Source organism: Hyperoodon ampullatus, assembly GCF_949752795.1.
Source record: "Hyperoodon ampullatus genome assembly, chromosome: 14".
NCBI lineage: Eukaryota > Metazoa > Chordata > Mammalia > Artiodactyla > Ziphiidae > Hyperoodon > Hyperoodon ampullatus.
The window spans coordinates 45,431,380-45,454,181 of NC_136927.1; the positions used below are offsets into that span (position 1 = coordinate 45,431,380).

The following is a 22,802-nucleotide window of genomic DNA, read 5'->3' on the forward strand; positions in this document are numbered from 1 at the left end:
AGGCTTAAAGTTGTCTAAAAAAGAAGTTTTCTGAGAGCTTATTAGAGAGACAGCCTGTGTGTTGAGGAAATACTATGTAGAGAACATGTAGGAAAAGGCTCACTTTTGTATGTACTTGACCTTATTCATCCTACTTCTTAAAATTCCATATTAAACAAGCAGGAAGATTCTCACTAGTGAGCAGATAGGCTAGTTGAAGTGGCCTAGCAGGAAGCAAGAAAGAATGTCTGTTGTTAGGGCTTAGTCTCTGAACCTTTATGTTGGTAATCAGAGCTATGCAGTAAATTTGAAATGGTGAGGGATACTGGGAACCAACACTGATGCTATCGGTAGAGCTATTCTCTTAGACACCCCCTTGCACCCCCTCACCCCCTGCCCCCCAACCTGGGGTAATTGTCATGAGATTTTTGGTCTGCTTAAAGGAAGGGGCATAATAATATCGCACCTTAAAAAACTAATAATAATAATAATATTACACCTTAAGATCTTTTCTGGTCTTTCGGATTTAATGACTATTGTATTTTTGTTTTATTAAAAGGAACAATTGCTTATCTAAAAACACAGCACTTCTCTTTAATAGAGGCAAACCTTTAAACAATCTTTTTGTTCACGTGATTAATTTGGAGTTGTTCTTGGTTGGCTGTCACTCAGCAGTTTTCTCTACAGTAGTAAGAAGAAATAATCAGTACCTGCTAGAGATTAAGTGTATTTGATAAGAATGTATTTGGCTCATGATTTATTTATTAAAAGATAGTGTAGTAGGGTGATTAAAACCGTAAGCTTTGGAGTCATCCTGGTTTGAGTCTCAGCTTTGCAGTTTGCTAGCTGTGTGACCTTAAGCAAGCTAATCTCTTTAAGCCCTGTCTATTCTGAGGGACAGTAATACCTATCATAGGCATGTCTTGAGGATTAAATGAGCCGATGTGTGTACAGAGTTCAGCGCAGTACCTGACACACATAGTTAATCTCCAGTAAGTGTTAGCTATTTTAAAATGCCTGTTGTTTTTCTGACAAAATTATCTCTGCTGGTAAGGAGCACAAAGGTATTGATCAAAGCCATTCATCCCTATTTAGCTTAAATTCTGTTTCCTGCTTTGAGAAAGTCTCATTAACCTTATGAATTTATAGATGTATGGTGAAATGGTATATGACAACAGATGAAATAGTAAAGAAATTGTAGAACCATCAGCTGTAACTGCCACATTTTACAGATGACAGTATGAAAGCCCATAAATGTTAACTAATTTACCCAGGGTCATATAATGAGTTGATGTATTAGACCTCAGGTCTCCTAACTCCTGGTTAAGCTTTTTTCCATTATATCCCTTGGCCTTGAAATATGTGTTTTTATCTATAACTATATCTGTGTCTGTATCTAGATAATGAAGTTTCTATTACTGAAGTGCTTAATAGTCACATACATTCATTGACTATACTTGGCAATTAAAAAAAATCATGTCCTAAGACCTTCTGTACAGTATACATTATATTATGGAGAGAAGATTTGTACTTTAAAAGAAAAATTTCAAGTGATTTGTATGTTAAAAACTTTTATGTGGAATAGTTCTTACCTTTTTTCTTCTCTTTAGAATGATCGATTTTTACTTTATATTTTTTTGATCTTTAGCTGTTTTTTTGTCTGTAGAAAGCATATGGTGAGAAAGACCTCAAAGCGTTGGGGAAAAGATTGATGTGTGTGCATTAGAAAAGAGGATGCTGTTGGATCTTTGTTTCACAGATTACTTTTGTAACTCTGCCAGGCGAACTTTGCATTTCAGGCTGATAATTTGTTTGGCCTTTGCATGTGGATAAAGTTAGCCTATACTAAATGCAGTTTTAATTTATTGACTCTAGACTACAATAAACCTTTTGTGTTCTGTATTCTTTATTTCACTTTGTTAATCCAAGATGTCCTTGCTCTTAGTATTTTACTTGCTTCTATTGGTAGCATGAAAGAAAGCTCTTAAGCCAGGGCAGGTTGGTAGTATATAGAAGACAAATAACCTTCTAAGGGATTTGAAAACTATTTTAACTTCCTGTTAGAATTGGCTGTCCCTCCAGAGGAGGTAAATGGAACAGCTTGACTGTAAAGACTCAGAGAATTTACTTTTAGTTCTTTACTCTCCAAACTAAGGTTGAGTGAGCTATAGTTTAGAGTAAATCATAGGGGGTCAGCCAAGTCGAAGTACTTGCTCATAAGTTCCAAAATGCCCTTTTCTTTCGGAGCTCAAATAGACGTTGTCACCCAGAGTAGACTCTTGTGTATATCTTTTACAAACTAATCTAAAAGCAGTGCTCTAAGGAGGAATATCTTTTCTTTTTTTAGAATTAAAATACCAATCTTTCTACTCAGACCTTAGAGTCTAAATACTATTCTTCACTGAAGTGAATTAAGGTTCCTTGGAGAAATGACTGATTCTGGAACTTGAGCTGGGAAAGAAGGGCCCCTCAGAAATGTTGGGGACAGGTCAAAGGCCCAGAAGTCAGCATGAATGGGTTCCCTCTGGCCAAAGACAATAAATGGAGTGTAAATGAATAAAACAATAATTCATTACTCCGTCCAACTAATAAAATAGATAAATAATTAAATACAGAAGAGGAGAACCTTACCATAGAATCTTGACTAATAAATAGGAGTGATGGAGACAGAAAATCACCATCTTGTAGTCATCCTAATAAGAATTGATTCAGACAAGTTTCATCAGTGTGGATGCTAAGTCTGGGATGAGAGGAGGGGGTTTCCCGAGGAACAAGTTATGAACATAATCTCAAATTAACTCCCTCAACTTATTATTAATTCCAAGTAGAGGAATGTCATGTCAGCTACATAAGGATGGGGGGAAATGGACATCCTGTGCCTCTAGATATGATACTTAGAGAAGAACACAACATGAATTGTGTAATATTTAAGCTGAAAATTTATAACCTGAAATCCAGTCATGAGAAAACAGTAGAGAAACCCAAATTGAAGTGCACTGAATAAAATAAACTGGCCTGTATTCTTCAAAATTGTCAGTGTCATAAAAAAACAAAGGAAGTCTGGGGAACGTATCTAGATGAGAGGAGACTAAGTATACGTGACCACTAAATGAATGTGTGACCCTCAATTTGACCCTGTGTAAAAAACAAATACTTCTGGGACTTCCCTGGTGGTGCAGTGGTTGAGAGTCCGCCTGCCGATGCAGGGGACATGGGTTCATGCCCCGGTCCGGGAAGATCCCACATGCCGTGGAGCGTCTGGGCCCGTGAGCCATGGCCGCTGAGCCTGCGCGTCCAGAGCCTGTGCTCCGCAGCGGGAGAGGCCACAACAGTGAGAGGCCCGTGTACCGCAAAAAAAAACCCCAAAAAACACACACAAAAAAACATACTTTTTTTCAATAACTACCGTTAGCAACAGAATATTCTTGTTGCTGAGAAATACTCATACTAAGGGGTAAAGCGCATGAAACATACAATCTACTCTGAAAAAATTTAGAAAAATAATACACACAGACATGGAACAAAATGCTAAAATTTTATAAATCTGGATAAAGGGTATAAAGGAATTCTTTGTAACATTCTTGTAGATTTTCTGTAAATTTGAAGTTATTTCAAAATAAGATTTAAAAAACAAAACAAGGGCTTCCCTGGTGGCGCAGTGGTTGAGAGTCCGCCTGCCGATGCAGGGGACATGGGTTCGTGCCCAGGTCTGGGAAGATCCCAAATGCCGCGGAGCGGCTGGGCCCGTGAGCCATGGCTGCTGAGCCTGCGTGTCCGGAGCCTGTGCTCCGCAGCGGGAGAGGCCACAACAGTGAGAGGCCCGCGTACCGCAAAAATAAATAGATAGATAGATAGATAAATAAATAAAACAAAACTATAATCCTCTTACACTCAGTGATATCCCAAGACCCAAATTTCAGATGTTAATTAAGTTGAAGCATAGTGTTAATTACATCATTTGAAGAATTACTAATGAATTGCTACTTTAATCTTGTGGGCCTCTTTGGTACTTAGATGAAACTGAAGTAATGATTCCCCAGGTTGAATTTGGAACCAGTTTTATAATTGTGCCTGTTTTTACAATCATTTCTCAGGTACACTCAGCTTGATTGCCTTTTCTTGTCTACTCCAAAATTTTTTTTATCTTGTAAAATCATCTTTTATAATGTTTTGAATATAATGTATTTGAAACATGATCAGTTTCTGACTTTCATTGATAAGGACGATGAGAAAATTTCTCCCTGAACCAAATATGTGGTTTCTTTTATTTTACAATACCAACTGGATATCCAGCAAGTCAGTCCTGTTCTGACCCCAACTACGCAGAGTCAGCACAGACTCCATAGGTTAAGGGCTGGACCCCACAAGACTGCCCCCACCTCAGATGCCAGTTGCAATCCCCAGGAGTGGGGACACCCGTACTTCTGACCAACCAGCTGTAAATCGGGGGTTCCCACAACCTTCTCCTTAGGTTTGATAATTTGTTAGAACTGTCTCAGGAAGACAGTTTGTTTATGCTTATGGGTTTATTAAAGAATACAACTCAGGAACAGCCAAATGGAAGGGAGATGCATAGGGCAAGATAGGGGAGGGGGGCACCAAGCTTCCATGCCATCTGGGCATTTGCTCCCAGCACCTCGACGCGTTCATCAATGTGGAAGCTCCCCAAACCTTGTCATATAAGGGTTTTTATGGAGGTTTCATTTTGTAGGCATGGCTGATCAAATCATTGGCTATTGGTGATCGAAAATATCCATCCCTGGGCCAAAAACCAAATATATATATTTTTTATTATACTACAGACTATCTGCCTTTTAGTCCATATTATATATCTATAGTCAAAACAGCTGAAAAAGTCAGAAGAACTATAATATTCTACTAAGCTGTCCTTATTCTATTTGGATAATCTGAGAAACGTGGGATTTTCAGTACATTTTTTTAACATTGAGATACAAAATATGTTTTTAGTACTAAAATGGTGTTAACCATCTTTACTACATGATCACGCTCTTTTTTTTTTTTTTGCGGTACACGGGCCTCTCACTGTTGTGGCCTCTCCCGTTGCGGAGCACAGGCTCCGGACGCACAGGCTCAGCGGCCATGGCTCACGGGCCCAGCCGCTCCGCGGCATGTGGGATCTTCCCGGACCGGGGCACGAACCCGTGTTCCCTGCATCGGCAGGCGGACTCTCAACCACTGCGCCACCAGGGAAGCCCCACTCTCTATTTTGATATTGACATTTTTAGGTTGTGTTTACTCTTTCACAGCTATCCTTCAAATAGCCTTTTTGTTGAAGATTTTGCTTTTATAAATTTATTTATTTATTTTTGGCTGCATTGGGTCTTTGTTGCTGCACGTGGGTTTTCTCTAGTTGTGGCGAGAGGGGGCTACTCTTTGCACAACCGCGAGCGGTGTGTGGGCTTCTCATTGTGGTGGCTTCTCTAGGCGCGTGGGCTTCTGTAGTTGTGGCACACGGACTCAGTAGTTGTGGCTCACGGGCTCTAGAGTGCAGGCTCAGTAGTTGTGGTGCACGGGCGTAGTTGCTCTGCAGCATGTGGGATCTTCCCGGACCAGGGCTTGAACCCGTGTCCCTTGCATTGGCAGGCGGATTCTTAACCACTGAGCCACCAGGGAAGCCCCTTGAAGATTTTGCTTTTATAGGTTTACTTTATTGAAGATTTAATTTGATTTAATATGTCATCTGGCTTGCAGACAGCCTTACGTAGTAGGTGCTCAGTTGATACTCATTGCTTTTTTTTATTGATTGATTGATTGATTGATTGATTGCCGTACGTGGGCTTCTCATTGCTGTGGCCTCTCCTGTTGTGGAGCACAGGCTCCGGGCGCGCAGGCTCAGCGGCCATGGCCCACAGGGCTAGCCGCTCCGCGCCATGTGGGATCTTCCCGGACCGGGGCACGAACCCGTGTCCCCCACATCGGCAGGCAGATTCTTAACCACTGCACCACCAGGGAAGCCCTCGTTGCTTAATTTAAACAGGAATAAATATGCTGTAATGATAGGAGGGAATTATGGTGTGACTGTGAAGAACTTGGGCTTGGGAGTCAAACAGATCTGGATTCAAATCCCAGCTTTTTTCTTAACCTGTGTATGTTTCACGTAAATGACTTAACCTCTAACCTCATTGATAATTCCACCTACCTAACAAAAAAATTTTATTGGTGTGTACATTCATTATTTCATATGGTTTCAGGAATATAACAAAATTGTTAAGGGTTGATGAGAATGTGGAGTAAAGCACAGTGTCTGCCATGTAGAAAATTGTCATTGAATAATAGCTTAAGCATTATAATTCAAGAGCACATTTTGTTCTGCTGCCAAGACTTTTTAAGTTGAGTGTTTGGATTGGGAAATGGAAAACTTGATAATCATAACAGACTGGCTATACTTGAAATACAAGATTTGCTTCTGTATTAAAAACACAGGGCTATTTAGACTACTTATATTTAATGAAATTTTTGGTAAGATGGAGCTTAAACCTACCATTTTACTCTGTTTTCTGTTTATCCCATCTGGATATAATTCTTTCTCTCCTCTTTTCTTGCCTTCTTTTTGTGTTTTGTGGGTTTTTTTTTTTTAATTATAAATTTATTTATTTATTTTTGGCTGCGTTGGGTCTTCGTTGCTGCGTGCAGGCTTTCTGTAGTTGCGGAGAGTGGGGGCTACTCTTCGTTGTGGTGCACGGCCTTCTCATTGTGGTGGCTTCTTTTGTTGTGGATCACGGGCTCTAGGTGCGCGGGCTCAGTAGTTGTGGCTCACAGGCTCTAGGGCACAGGCTCAGTAGTTGTGGTACACGGTCTTAGTTCCTCTGCAGCATGTGGGATCTTCCTGGACCAGGGCTTGAACCCGTGTCCCCTGCATTGGCAGGCGGATTCTTAACCACTGCGCCACCAGGGAAGCCCTTAAGTAAATTTTTGAATGAGAAAATGTCTTCTATAGTTGCCCACATATTTGCCATTGCTGATACTCTTTGTTCCTGGCTAGTAGGAAAAATGAATTATTTCCTGTCATGTGTGCTCAGGAGATTGTTCTGCCCACTCCTTTACCCAGTTGTGGGTTGTTTTCTCACGTGCATGTGCAGTACTCAGTCAGAGACTCAAGGGAACCCCTCTGCAGTTATCTGGAGATTTTTCTTTGCAGCCCATCCCCTATGTGTTTTGCCACGCAAATTCTAGCAACTTGGGCCTTCTTGAGCTCTAAATATTGTTTCCCCAATTCAGCAAGTCTGCTAGGCTCTGTTTGAGCTGCCTCTCCCTGTGCCAAGGCCTAAAAACTCTACCTGCAGTGAGCTGGGGCACTTGTAGGATTTACCATGTTTGTCCCCTTCTCTCCGGGGTTACTCTCCCCGCTGCCTGTTGGCCAGTGTCTGAAAACCATTTTTTCATATGTTTTGTCTGATTTTTCTAGTTGTTAAGGCAGTAGGGTAAACCTAATCCCTGTTGTTCCATCACGACTAGGAGTGGAATTTATCAGATTGAGTGAAAGATTAAATTCCAAGTATTAAAGAATTTTTTCTAATTGTACAGGGTGTCAAATATAATTTTAGGTTTTCCGTATTGGTAAAAAGAAGTTTCAGAAAAGATGTGCCAGTTTTTGAGTTAAATTGTGCCTAATTTGCTTAAAAAAAAAAAAAAAGGTCGTACATCCAAATGGCTCAAAAATAAAAGGTATATATGGTCCCTCACCCATCTGGTTCCCAGCCACTACCACCATCCTTCCCCCATATTCAGACAACTTTTGTTACTAGTTTGTGTATCATTCTTTTGTTTTCATTTATAAACACAATTTGTTCTTATCCCAATCCTCCTATTTTACATAAAAGCACACTACAAATACCCTGCTTTTTTAGCTTAGCAATATATTTAAGAACTCTTTCCTTATCAGTACATAAAAAGGATACTTTAAAAATTTTTTTAATTATCCTTTAAATTAAAGCTACGTAATATTCCACTTTATGGATTAAGCCAAAGTTTGTTTAGTCCCTTAGTAGTGGCCATTTATGCCATCTTCAGACCTCTGCTTTTACAAGTACTAAAATGGGTAGCCTTGTACATATTTCATTTTGTACATGTGCAGTTATGTCAGTGGAAAATTTCTCAGAAATGGAATTGTTGGGTCATAGGATAAATGTATTTTTAACTTTGATGGTTATTGCCAAATTGCATTCCATTGCAGGTATGTCATTTTACATTCCTACCTCCATAGTATAAGTGCCTTTTCCCCTATATCCTCATCAACATCAAACTTCAGAGTTTTGCCGACTTGTTAATTTTTAAAATGCCATCTAATAATAGTTTTTTTTTCTTTGTCTTTTTTTTATCTTATTGGAGTATAATTACTTTACAATGTTGTGTTAGTTTCTGCTGTACAACAATACTAGTAGGTTTAATTTGCACATTTGTTATCGTGTGTGAGATTGAGTATATTTCCTATGCTTAAGATCCATCTATGTTTCCCTTCTGTGCAGTGTTAATATTCTTCACTCATTTTTCTATTGAGCCGTTGGATTTTTCTTCCTCTATATTTATAGGAGTCCTTGTATATTAGGGAGAACAGCCCTTCATGATGTAACTTACAAACATTTTTTCCAGTTTGTTGTCTGACTTTTGACAGCATTTTTAGCCATACATATAGTGTGTTTTTATGTGCCCTTCTTCTGTTCTTTACGTTTTCTTTTAATATGATTGAATTCTTTTAGGGCGTCTACATTTTTTTTCATAACTTAAAAAAAAGTTTTTCTTTAATTTAATTTTATTTATTTATTCATTCATTCGGCTGCACCAGGTCTTAGTTGCGACACTTGGGATCTTTTAGTTGCGGCACTTGGGATCTTTTAGTTGCGGCATGCAGAATCTTCATTTGTGGCATGCAGGCTCTTAGTTGCGGCATGTGGGATCTAGTTCCCTGATCGGGGATCGAACCTGAGCCCCCTGCATTGGGAGCGTGGAGTTTTAACCACTGGACCACCAGGGAAGTCCCAGGGCTTCTCCATTTTGAACCATAGTTAGGAAGCACCTGATACTTTAGAAGATAGACAGATACGTGATTTGGAAAGATAACTATAAAGTGCAATTTTGATCTGCTAACTACTTAATGTCAATATGCAGTTTAGAGGGGAAAAGGGGTGTTTTTTTGTTTATTTTTTCATATTCTTGTCCATTACGGTTTATTACAGGATATTGAATTTCGTTCCCTGTGCTATACATTATATCCTTGTTGTTTATTTTTATATATAGTAGTTTGTATCTGCTAATCCCAAACTCCCATTTCATCCCTCCCTCACCCTCTACCCACTTTGGTAACCATAAGTTTGTTTTCCATGTCTGTGAGTCTGTTTCTGTTTGGTAAATAAGCTTATTTGTGTCATACTTTAGGTTCCACATATAAGTGATATCATATGGTATTTGTCGTACTCTTTCTGACTTACTTCACTTAGTATAATAATCTCTAGGTCCATACATGTTACTGCAAATGGCATTCTTTCTTTTTTATGGCTGAATAGTATTCCATTGTGTGTATACACCACTTCTTTATCCACTCATCTGTTGATGGACATTTAGGTTGCTTCAGTCTTGGCTATTGTACATAGTGCTCCTGTGAACATTGTGGTGCATGTATCTTTTTGAATTACAGTTTTGTCTGGATATATGCCCAGGAGTGGGATTGCTGGATCATATGGCAACTCTATTTTTAGTTTTTTGAGGAACCTCCATACTGTTTTCCATAGTGGCTGCATGAATTTACATTTCCACCAACAGTGTAGGAGGGTTCCCTTTTCTCCACACCCTCTCTAGCATTTGTTATTTGTAGACTTTTTAATTGAATTTTTTTTTTTTTTTTTTTTGGCCACACAGTGCTGCATGCAGGATCTTAGTTCCCTGACCAGGGATTGAACCTGTGCCCCCTGCAGTGGAAGCATGGAATCCTAACCACAGGACTGCCAGGGAATTCCTGTAGACTTTTTAATGATGGCCCTTCTGACTGGTGTGAGGTGGTACCTCATTGTACCTGTTGCATTTCTCTAATAATTAGCAATGGTGAGCATCTTTTCATGTGCCTTTTGGCCATCGTGCTTGTCTTCTTTGGAGAAATGTCTGTTTAGGTCTTTTCCCCATTTTTTGATTGGGTTGTTTGTTGTTTTGTTACTGAGTTGTATGAGCTGTTTGTATATTTTGGAAATTAAGCTCTTGTCAGTTGCTTTGTTTGCAAATATTTTCTCCCAGTCCGTAGGTTGTCATTTTGTGCCTTTTGGTTTCCTTTGCTGTGCAAAATATTATGGGTTTGATTAGGTTCCATTTGTTTATTTTTGCTTTTATTTCTATTGCCTTGGGAGACTGACCCAGGAAAACATTGGTGCGATTTATGTCAGAGAATATTTTTCCTATGTTCTATTCTAGGAGTTTTATGGTGTCATGTCTTACACTTAAGTCTTAAAGCCATTTTGAGTTTATTTTTGTGTGTGGTGTGAGAACGTGTTCTAACTTCATTGATTTGCGTGTGGCTGTCCAGCTTTCCCAACACCACTTGCTGAAGAGACTATCTTTTCTCCATTGTATATTCTTGCCTCCTTTGTCTTGGTTTTGTTTTGTGTGTGTGTGTGTGTGTGTTTGTTTTGTTTTGTTTGTTTTGTGGCTGCACTGCTTGGCATGTGGGATCTTAGTTCCCTAACCAGGGATTGAACCCATGCCCCCTGCAGTGGAAGCGTGAAGTCTTAACCACTGAACCACCAGGGAAATCCCTCTTGCCTCCTTTGTCGAAGATTAATTGACTGTAGGTGTGTGGGTTTATTTCTGGGCTCTCTATTCTGTGCCATTGATCCATATGTCTGTTTTTGTGCCAGTACCACACTGTTTTGATTACTCTAGCTTTGTAGTATTGTCTGAAGTCTCAGAGGGTTATGCCCCCAGCTTTGTTCTTTTTACTTAGGATTGCTTTGGCAGTTCTGGGTCTTTTATGGTTCCATATAAATTTTAGGATTTTTGTTCTAGTTCTGTAAAAAATGTCTTGGATAATTTGATAGGGACCACATTAACTCTGTAGATTGCTTTGGGTAGTATGGCCATTTTAACAATATTAATTCTTCCAATCCAAGAGCATGGGATATCTTTCCATTTATTTGAATTATCTTCAGTTTTCTTTATCAGTGTTTTATAGTTCTCAGCATGTAAGTCTTTTACTTCCTTGGTCAGGTTTATGCCTAAGTTTTTTTGTTTTTGTTTTTGTTTTTTTTGATGTGATTTTAAAGGGTTTTTGTTTGTTTTTACTTTTCTGATATTTCATTGTTAGTGTAAAGAAATGCAACAGATTCCTTTATGTTAATCCTGTATCCTGCTACCATGCTGAATTTGTTTATCAGTTCTAGTAGTTTTTGTGTGGAGTCTTCAGGGTTTTCTGTGTATAGTATCATGTCGTCTGCATATAATGACAATTTTACCTCTTCCAATTTGGGTACCTTTTATTTCTTTTTCTTGTCTGATTTCTGTGGACAGGACCTCCAATACTATGTTGAATAGAAGTGGTAAGAATGGGCATCCTTGTCTTGTTTCAGATTTTAGCAGAAAGGCTTTCAGCATTTCACTGTTGAGTATTATGTTGGTTGTGGGTTTGTCATAAATAGCTTTATTATGTTGAGATATGTTGCCTCTATAGCCATTTTGGTAAGAGTTTTTATTGTGAATAAATGTTGAATTTTATCAAATGCTTTTTCTGTATCTGTTGAGATGATCATGTGGTTTTGTCTTTTCTTTTGTTGATGTGGTGTATCACATTGATTTGTGTACGTTGGAAAAGGATTTTTTTGAAGTGAGAGGCGGAATCTTTAGTTTGACCTATGTAGTTAAGGTATATTTTTACATGATCTGTGTGTGTTTGTCTCACTTGAATAAACCAGTCACTCTAATAGGTGTAATGCTTTTATTATCTTAAAACTTTATTGCCACTACATCATTAAAATGTATTTCAGATACTAAAGTTCAAAAAATAAGATTGTAAGAAATTACTCTGAAACAGATTCACAGACATAGAAACAAACTTATGGTTACCAAAGGAGAAAGGGGGTAGGGGAGGAATAAATTAGGAGTTTGGGATTAGCAGATACAAACTATTGTGTATAAAATAAACAAGGTCCTACTGTATAGCACAGGGAACTATATTCAATATCCTGTAATAAACCATAATGGAAAAGAATATGAAAAAGAATATATTTATATGTATATATAACTGAATCACTTTGCTGTACACAAGAAACTAACACAGCATTGTAAATCAACTATGCTTCAGTTAAAAAAAAGGATATTGCTCTGAGAAAGCATGTAATAGGTTGATTTTAATACCTACAAAAGGTACTTTTTCTTCCTATCTTTTTTTGTGTGTGTATAGAAAAGGATCATGGGTATATGAGATACTTTAATTCCTTTCAGGTATTGCATTAGAGAGCACAATTCAAAATCAGGAGGCTTAGAAGGTGATCAGAAACCAAGTAATATTTCATGTTTTCTGAGAGCACTTACCCTATTACAACACCCTTATCTCTGTTATGTAAAGGTCTTATTTTCCTTTCAGTATATTTATTTGAAGAGGGCAAAGAGTTGTGTGGCCAACTGATTGGACAGTGTTTTTTTTTTTTTTTTTTTTTCTGCTTCTCTTGCCTCTGCTCTGTCATGGTCACTGTACTACTTTGGATGCATACTTTCACTTTGAGCAGTATGACTTGAAGTTTGAATGGTGGGTAAATAATTGTTCATCTCCACATAACTAAATTAGCCTTTGCCTTTTTGGCAAATCAAGTGGATTTGGGAAGGTTGTCTAGCATAAGTAATCTATAATTTTTGTGCTTCTACTGATTGTTATTTACATGTTGACTGGTTTTGTAAATTCATGCAGACTTTGAGAGAGTTCAAGATAGCAGTGCCATTTCAGTGTTAATGTTAACAATTAAATATATAGATCAAAGCATGATATATTTTGGCTAAGAAGATACTGATAGAGCACCTTTATTTGAATAGGAGTATCTTTTAGATATGTAGTTTTATCTAATTGTACTTCCTACTCATAAAATAGATTTAGCTTACTTTAAGGAAAATCCAAACATTTAAACATAAAATAATTTAAATTCAAGTTTAACTTTGATTTAGCATAATTTAAATAATCTTAAATTAGATACTGAAAGTAATTCCATGCATGGCTCTTCTGTGTAATGAAACTTACTATGTTTAATTTTCCCAGCAGAAATTCAGGAACCAAAAGCTCCCAGTCCTTCTATAAACCGGCAAACCAGCATTGAAACGGATAGAGTGTCTAAAGAGTTCATAGAATTTCTCAAGACCTTCCACAAGACAGGCCAAGAAGTCTATAAGCAGACCAAGCTATTTTTGGAAACAATGCATTACAAAAGGGTAGGTTGAGAACCACTTAGAAACATGAGTTTTGGTTTTAGGAAAGGTCTTAGAGATAATGTAGTGCAACTTTGTCATTTTACAACTGAGAAAATAAAGACCCAGGAATGTTAAGTGACTTACCTGAGAAATGTCACTGAACCAAGTTAAACACGCCTCCCAGGCTAATACTTTTCCTCTGCAACTCAGTGGTGTTTGGATCATCTTCGCATGGAACGTCTGGCATCAGAGCTACTTGTGTTGTGTACTTTAGTAATAAGCCGTCCTAACTTGTCACCTTGTAAATAGTGTAAACTGCCAAGAGAGCCATAGTAGACCTTGAACTCTAAGTAACAATCATTAGACCAGTAGTAATCATTTTAGGTTTTTTTAGTTTTGTTTTGTATTGATTTTTAATTTTCCTCTCCTTGCTCAGGTAGAGAAGGGAAAGCTAAAATTTAAACATTGAAAGGGACCTTAGCAACTATATAGTTACCGTCCCTTTATTTTACAGGTGGGGAGGTTGAGAGCCAGAGAGGATAAGTGACTTGTCCAGGGTCACTTGGATAACACCTTGTGTCTTCCACACATGTGTCTTTGACCTGTACTTTCTAACCCATAATTTCAACAATGAACCACTCTTGCCCACATCTTTTTCCTCTTCATTCCTATCATTCCTGTCTTCTCCAGTCCTAGTGTATGCCCAGTGGTGAGCAACCTTTTTACCACATATGGGTCAAGTCTAGAAAATTAAGTATTTTCAGAATTGCATTAAATTTTTTTCAGCCATTTTATCTTTATCAGGAAACATTTAATATCTCTACTGAGATTTTTTTTTAAATTTCCTCATTCCTAGAAGGTATCTCTTTTGTCTGAAATTTCATTCAGCACCTACATAATCCACACACATTGCAGTATTGCAATGTAACGCTTGACTTTTCAACAACTGTTGTTTGCTAAGACTCTTCAGAAGCTGAAGGGTTTATTTTTTTACCCTTTTGTCTTTTTGATTAATCTCATTAGCTACTTAATAGTCCCTTGTAGTCCCTTTTCACATTCTTTAAGAAATATTTCTATTACACACGAGATAGGCAGTGACGTCATTAACACAGAATTCATTTATGTTGAACATACAGTTGTCATCAGCTACTTTTTTCTTCTTTGAAGTCACCACAGCAAGAATTTAAATTTTATTGAGAAAATGGGAAGGTGGGGGAGGGAGTGGGGTGCTAAGAGGAAGCTAAAGAAGAATTTACAAGGTTTAGTTTTTTAAACTTATTATTGTTACATATTTAGTTTACATAACTAGAATTTAAGAATCTCACTGTGAGAACCAAGCTTCATATAGGTTTAAGAGTGGCCATGGACTCAGGGATGTATGTGGTCATCAGTGAAATGAAGAATGTCTAGATTTCTTTGTCATTTGGACAAAAAACTGTATGTGCCCAGGGTAATTTTAAAACATTATATAGACCCAGCTAGATGTTCACCTTTCCCATCATAACTTGAAAACCATATTTTCTAACTTAATAAGCTCCCTGACCTGGTAAAAAAAATTTTTTTCCACAAATTTATTCATATGAAAATATTTTCAAAACACACAGACCACAGTTAAATCAAAGTAAATAAGACTCCTAGAGAAACTCTTTTGCTGCCCAAACTGTTTAAATCCTGCCCTTGCTAATTGTTGATAAATCCCTCACATACATTTTCCCCTGTTCTGAAAGTGTAGCTTGCCCCATTTTTAAAAGTATATCCTTTGTAACCCTCTGCTATCTCAAAATTTAGACCCTTTAATTTATTGGATATTGCATTAAAGCTTTTTTTTATTATTATTATTTTTGTGTGTGTGTGGTACGCGGGCTTCTCACTGCTGTGGCCTCTCCCATTGTGGAGCACAGGCTCCAGACGCGCAGGCCCAGCGGCCATGGCTCACGGGCCCAGCCGCTCCGCGGCATGTGGGATCTTCCCGGACCGGGGCACAAACCCGTGTCCCCTGCATCGGCAGGCGGACCCTCAACCACTGCACCACCAGGGAAGCCCCCATTAAAGCTTTCTAATAAATGAACTTTCTGGGTTTTTCAATGCTGTTTTTAAAACACGATTTCTTTATTAGTAGTAGTTCAAATATGCTCTTTTTCCTTGCGAAGGAAGCAGTCAAGCACAGTGTTAAGACCTTTTGCTGATTTCAGTGTTCTTTTCCCAGCCATTCATTCTGTAAAAGTCTGGTATTGATTAGATTATATACTTAAAGTTTTTCTGATATTAATTCTCCTGAAAAACTGTTTTCTAAACCTAAATGAGGAGGAAGAAAATATAATAATTTAAAATATGGCTATATCTTCTCTTCCCCAAGATAAGTAAAAAGATAGGTGTTCTCCTATATTTTAAAATAGCTTTATAATTCTAAACCATATGTGTGTGCAAGGAGTAGTTTGCCCTGCTATGTAATTACTGTTAGGAGAGCAGAAGCATGTATTCAAAACAAAGAAGCTTTAATCAACAGAGTAGGCTTTAATTATGGTAAGAAAATCAGGGGGTTGGGGCAAGTAACCCAGAACCTAATGGTTCTGGGTTAATTTTAAAATCAGAGGCATTAAGGATGAGAAGTGAGGCAACAGGACAGTGGGAAAACATCTGAGGTGATGGAATGTGTACATCATAAGAAGGAAAACTAGGTAAAAGATTGAGTTGATAACTATGTTAAAAGTAATGAATGAAGAAAAATAATCAAGAACATGTCATACCAAGGCAGCCTTGATGGCTCAGTGGGTGAGGCTGGTGCGATATAGTCTCCCAGCTTTGACATTGTTTCTCAGGCCCTTTCCTATTGTGCACAACTGCAAAAAGAACAGTGGCCAGAATGGAAGAGGATGTGGGTCAAAGTGTACCAGGAGAGAGATACTCCTTCTGCAGAGAAGATCCTCATGGACAGGAAGGTCAAGCTAGAAGGGCAGCTAAAAGAGACTATGGAAAAATGGTTTTTAGAGCTTTTGCAAGGACTTGTGAGAGGCTGCAGACATTTTGGAGAAGGCAACACAATGAAGAAGTAAAAGATGATAACCCTTACCTGAAGAGCCTCTATGAGGGCCTCATAAGGACTGAAGTCCACATTCAGAAGGTGTTCATGAAGCATGGCTTACTTAACTTGAACCAGTTATGGTTCAGATCTAGCCAAGTTTTGACTCTTACAGGCGTGAGGCCTCGTTCCACATGCTGGTTGAGGAGAAGGAACTGGGCACAGTGGTGCTAGTGTGGGGTACAACTGCACGGGCACACCCAAAGGCCCACCCTGCTGCGGATGGTGAAAGAAATGTAGCAGCCTCTTGAAGAGACTTTTTTAAACTAGCTGCTATACTCCTTGAAAGCCTGGTTCACTTTACTCATCTATGAGTACTTTTGATATTTTCCTAAACCTTGTTGGAAAACTCCAGTAACCAATGGCTAAACACACAATTGCACTAAGGAACTCTAATTCGGGAGTCTGTTCCATTGATTTTTAGACCTACATGTTTAGTAATGTCACGTATTTGCAGAAGAGGCCAACAGGACACTACTGGACCTCTAGAGTGTCATGAATAACGCTGTATCTCCTCAAACTCTGGTGACATCAGAGTGTTTTAAATGAATGCAGTGTCTTTGGGAATTCTGCAGTTTGGCTACCTGACTGCACCAACTGCACTGATTCTTCTGCATCTCACTGTGAAATGTGAGTTATTGGAACACTTAGCCCCCTACACATTTCATTCATTGAAGGAAAGGCACAAGTTTAAACATTTCCGATGCTGAAAAATAATATGATGATGTTTGTACAGAGCATATTTGAGTTCATTTGTAATTTGTAACCATCTAGCTCCTGAAAGTGATGGACTACTGGCTTTTCCTTAGAGGTATGAAATGAACATATATACCTTAACACTTCTTACCACCTTCATTTTGCCAATAATTGAATTTGACAAAAGTCAATTACTTTTGCTCTGTTTTGTTCATCTAAAGGTAGAAATGTTTCAATCTGTATTCAACTAGCTACATGACCTCAAGGTATATTCCCTGATAAGGTGGACTATCTTAAAATCTGAGGACTGCATGCTTGTCGTACTTTAAATGTTAATGTTTAATTTTAAGTTTTATTTACGAGGAGTAAAGCCCTAATATGTTTAGTTTCCTAAAAAAAATTATTGAAGGCAGCAGAAAGTAGCAATACCAAAAAAAAATGAACATTAAAGTTAAAACCTAAATAGATCAGACAGTTAACTGTAGTACAAATGAAAATTAATCCAGAAAACAGATCATGGAGATCCAGTTTTTTTTGTTGTTGTTTTTTGTTTTTGCGGTACGCGGGCCTCTCGCTTTTGTGGCCTCTCCCGTTGCGGAGCACAGGCTCCGGACGCGTAGGCTCAGCGGCCATGGCTCACAGGCCCAGCCGCTCCGCGGCATGTAGGATCCTCCCGGACCGGGGCACGAACCCGTGTCCCCTGCATCGGCAGACGGACTCTCAACCACTGTGCCACCAGGGAAGCCCATGGAGATCCAGTTTTTAAAGATGAAATACACAGAAAACATAATTAAGGAAATAGTCAAAGATTTTCAAAATGGGGGTGGAAAAAAAGAAAAAAGATTTCAGCCAGACAGTTAAGAAAGAATACAGAGAACCTCTCGGAATATTCAAAGGAACATACCCACTTGTCAAACTTTTACACTACAAAGAAAAAGTTTTTTAGGAAAAAACTAAAATGGCTTTACACACACATTATAGAAAAGATGAACCCAGGCATTGGCTAGAGAATACTTAAAGAAAAGGGTTCATTTACACTGCTAGGCTGTGTTTTTTCTTAGAAAACTATGAAAAAACCTTTAAAAGAATTTACCAGCACAAACCTGCAATCATATCACTTAGCTCCTTTGGCAAGAACTTTGAAGGATCTGAGATGTACTCTCCTTGCAAGTTAAAAGTTAGCCTGCCATAGTTTCATGGATACTGGCAGAAGACACAAGCCTCCTGGGTCAGAAAAAAAAGAGGCCAGTTTATTACAGCACTAGCAGTAACCAGAGTATATCAGCGTTTGTACCAATTTCCTACGTATCATTTCCCACAGGGCAGTGCAAAGAAGACCAGGTAATGCCTGCACATGCAGCAAGTTATAATAGAGAGGAGGATCTTTTATAGGGCCATGAGCTTGCCTGACCTTTGCCCCAGAGAGAAACATTATTATACTAGACAGTAAACAATCTACCCTTTTCGCTTAAGGGAGGCTCTACCTCTGTCTTCCAGTCCTGTCTGCTATACAGCTATCCTTGAAAAGGGTGCAGAACAAAGGCAGTCAGTGTCTCTCCTCACAAGATGTGTAGAAATAGGAGAGGTCTATGTAGAATTGTCTCCCCACATCTTCACAATATTATAAGGGGTGGAACAATAGTAAATGGCCACTTTCATTCTTTCTTTCATTCAACTAGTGTTGAGCACTATACCTGGCTCTATTGTAGGCACCAAGGATGCGGGAGTGAACAGTGCCCTCATGGAGCCGACATTTTAGTGGAGGAGATAGACAATAAACTAATTTATAATATATAACAGTGGTAAGTCCTCCCAATAATCTAAAGCAGGAAGAGAGGACAGAGTGGCAAGGGGGTTCACATTATGAATTAAACACTACTGAAGTGTAAATCTGTGCAAGAGAAATAGAAATATAAAAAGGAGTTTTCTGAATTGTAACAAAATTAGTGATTGTGTGGAACTGGTGTAGGAATAGGTGATCCATTGCCACCTGTAAAACAAGCCATTTAGGCCTTTAAAAGGAGGTCACGGTTTCTAGTTAGCAGTAAGTACTAGTAATAATCACAAGAATGAAGTGTGTTCTTAGTGTTACGATTTGGTGCAAATGAAAGGTAGCCATGTGTAAGCTACCTAAGTAGATAATCCATTGCAGAAAGTACTGAATTATGTGCACTCAGTCTTCCTGTTTAACCTGAATGCCCTCTGAGAATTTTAATATTTTTTATATTATTGTCTTGTACAGTGGCTGGCCAGTCTATTAACCATGTAGTAAATGTTTTTAGAATGGATAGAAATATCATTTTCCAGAAATTGGGGAAAAATAATCTTACCAGAAAATCCAAGGGAAAACAGAATACTAATAGAGGTATAAATTTAGCAACGTGGTGAGATAAATCCACAAAATTTAGTTATAGTACAAGATGCCAGAGATAAAAAGCTAAAGAGCCTAGCACATTTTTTAAAAAATAGCAATTTTTGAAGACAATAGCAATAAAAAGATTAAATATTAAATAATAACTTAATCTAATATAGAAAGTTAGAGGCTCATTCAAAGAATTAAAAGACTGTTTCTGGATTTTATCTTGGATTTAGCTGAGGAAGTATAATATCCTGGATCTAGCTGAGGAAAACAAAAAGATAAATTTACAAATACTTTGCAGGTCAATATGAACACTTAAAATATTAAATTACAATGTTACATTGTTTATTCTAGAAAAAGAAGGACGCAGGGGTTTGTGAGGGAAGGTTTCTAAATGTAGCAGACTTCAAAATATACTAAAATGAAAGTTACCACAACTAGATATGATTTTCATATATATATATTCAATATGTAGAGAGAGAGAGAGAGAGAGAGAAGAGAAAGAGAGCAGTGAAATAAACTAGGGATTCCAGAAATAAATTCAGTTTCTCAGGAGCAAATTATATGAGAATTGGAAAACAAAGGGGAACAGGATTGCTTTTTACTAATTGCCGCTGAAAAAGGGAAGTTTGTATGCGGATTATTTAAGGTCTGTTTTTCATACTATGGACCTTACATGCCAGCCAAATAAAAGAGCTAAGCAGGAAAAAACTTAGAAGAAAGCAGATTAAGATTTGTTTCACCTACAGAGAGGAGCTAAATTCAGCTGTTGAAGAATTGTTCTTAATGACCAGAGAAAGGTTTAACGGTATTAAAAAACATTCAGGCAGTAACAAGTGTGCAGTCAAGGTGGTCACAGAGTGCTCTGAGTGCTGTGAGGCCTGCGAAGTTATTTTGACTGAGGGAATGGAGGACACCTTAGAGGAGGCAAGATGTGTACTGAGCCTTAAAGGAGATACTGTGGAACTTCCTTGGGCAGTTGTTGGAGGTTTGGAGAGGAGTAAAAATCATCTGGACTGGACTTCCCTGGTGGTGCAGTGGTTGAGAGTCCGCCTGCCGATGCAGGGGACATGGGTTCGTGCCCCGGTCCGGGAAGATCCCACATGCCGTGGAGCGGCTGGGCCCGTGAGCCATGGCCGCTAAGCCTGCGCGTCCGGAGCCTGTGCTCCGCAACGGCAGAGGCCACAACAGTGAGAGGCCCGGGTACCGCAAAAAAAAAAAAAAAAAAAAGGCGTCTGGACAGAGAATAATTTCACAGTGTTAGAGAGGTGGGAAAACTAAATGCAGATTCTCAACAATAGGTAACCTGGCAGGGTGAGTGGGGACCAGATCATAAGATAAGACGATCAGTTGAGAAGAGAAAGATCAAATGTGGGGAGAGCAGCCGAACTCCAGGTGAGAGATAATGAGGACCCAAACCAGGGAAGGATCGACGGGAGAGACATTGTGAAGGCAGATAGGCAAGGTTTGGTCACTGTCCCTCACCCCAAGGCATCTTTTCTAAGGTAGCCAAAGCATCAGGGTCTGCGTGCTTCATCAGGGCTTCATTGGCCTGTGCAGAGGTGGTCTGTGAGAAGCAGTCCTGTGGAATTTGTCTTGGGCCGTATTCATGCCCATCTGTGATGAAATCTATGAGAACCCTTGGAGAAATTCCTGATTTTGGTGTCAGAATTTCACCTGAAGAATTAGTTTGCTTTTACATTTTGGACACTCAGTTATGTGACTCTTTTCATCTTAGTGATGATTGCTAGAAAGTTTAGTTAGAGACAAATTTATGGGCTGACTTTTTCCTAACTTCTGTATCTTCAAGGAATACATTTTTGTGTTATCTTTCCTGGCTCTACTTTCTGTTTCTGTTTCTCTCCGTGTTTTGTTTATCATTTTCTAGGTTGTTGTGCAGAACTGTGTTTATCTTTTATATAGACTTCAGATATTCTTTGGAAGAAAGTATATGTGAATATATATATTTGTGTTACACCTGTAAAATCAGTAAAACCAAATAAAAATGATAAAGCCCAGTGTTAGAGGGGCTGTGGAGAAACAAGCACACCTACATGGCTAATGACTGTACTTGGAGTTTCTGAGGGTTATATATCTAGCAATATATATTTAGAGCTGTAAAGTTGTCCAGACTTATTAAGCTGTTAATGCCACTTTTGAAAATGAATCACAAAGAAATAACCTAAAAGAAACAGTCTTCGCATAGTTGTTTATAGCTGCAATATATAATTAGCAAAAAAAGGGAAAGAACCCAAGTACACAGTGGTAGAAGTGGTTAAATAAATTGGTTAATATAATGGAATATTATAAAGCCATCAGATGGTTAAGTAGATTAGATAAATCAAAATGTACATAAACATGCAAATTATCAAAATAAATGCATTGTACCCATATAAGAATGTGTATATACAGCAAAAAGAAGTGAGAGGTCATGGAATGTTGTAAATAATATTAATGGACAGGCTTTTCTCCCCTGCAGCATTAATTTAATTTGTAAGTACTTTTGAGATTAGTTCAAGGAGTGGGTTTTGTAAAATTTAGAGCTTTCCTCATGATCTTTCTTCAGCTACTAAGCAGACTCTTTGTCCCTTTGTTTCAGGATTTAAGCATTGAGGAACAGTCAGAGTGTACTCAGGATTTTTACCAGAATGTGGCTGAGAGAATGCAGACTCGTGGAAAAGGTAATACCTTGTTAGCCCGCCTTTGAGGGATTGCTGGTAGTTGCATAGGGCCTACTGCTGAGTCTCTTAGCAGTTTCCCTCTTTCTTAAAAGTCTTGGTTGGTCTGCCTGCTCTGTTCTGTAAATTACTCTGCTGACATTCAGGTAGCTGGTGTTATATTTAGCAGTGTCTTTGAATACCACCATGTATATCATTCCAAGATAATTAAGCAATTGGATAATTTCTTGAGCAATGTTTAATAATTTCATTAGGGGTAGGGACAGATTAAAACCCCCTGGGAGGCTTCTAAATGAAACCCCCATCTTGGAATTGCCATCTTGCTGAGTCATTATTCATGACCATTCCTCATGTGAGTTGGGGCAGGAAAGAAATTGAGAACCACTGGCTGTGCTTTAGGTTTTCAGGGATTCTTCTTGAATTTGACTTGCATTGATGTAGATTTTAGGGTGTACTTAGCGTACATGTATATCTGAGAAATCTGCCCTATATGTATACCTCAGAGCAACCCCTAAGGTTTCATAGGAAAGCTCAGAAGAATGAAAGGGTGAGTCTTGCCAGCATTCATCAGTCTTGGGAATTTCATGTGCTTTTCTAATGTAGCGGTAGGGAATGACCC

The 22,802-nt window shown here is 38.5% G+C and overlaps 1 protein-coding gene across 1 annotated transcript in view; it reads left to right on the plus strand.

Annotated features, from left to right (window-relative positions):
• RABGEF1 (RAB guanine nucleotide exchange factor 1) overlaps window positions 1-22,802 on the plus strand; it is a 63,578-nt gene that overhangs the window by 30,955 nt on the left and 9,821 nt on the right. The window contains exons 4-5 of the mRNA XM_079718774.1: window positions 13,223-13,392; window positions 22,105-22,186. Coding sequence (XP_079574900.1) covers window positions 13,223-13,392; window positions 22,105-22,186 — 252 coding nt within the window. The remainder of the gene's footprint in view (window positions 1-13,222; window positions 13,393-22,104; window positions 22,187-22,802) is intronic.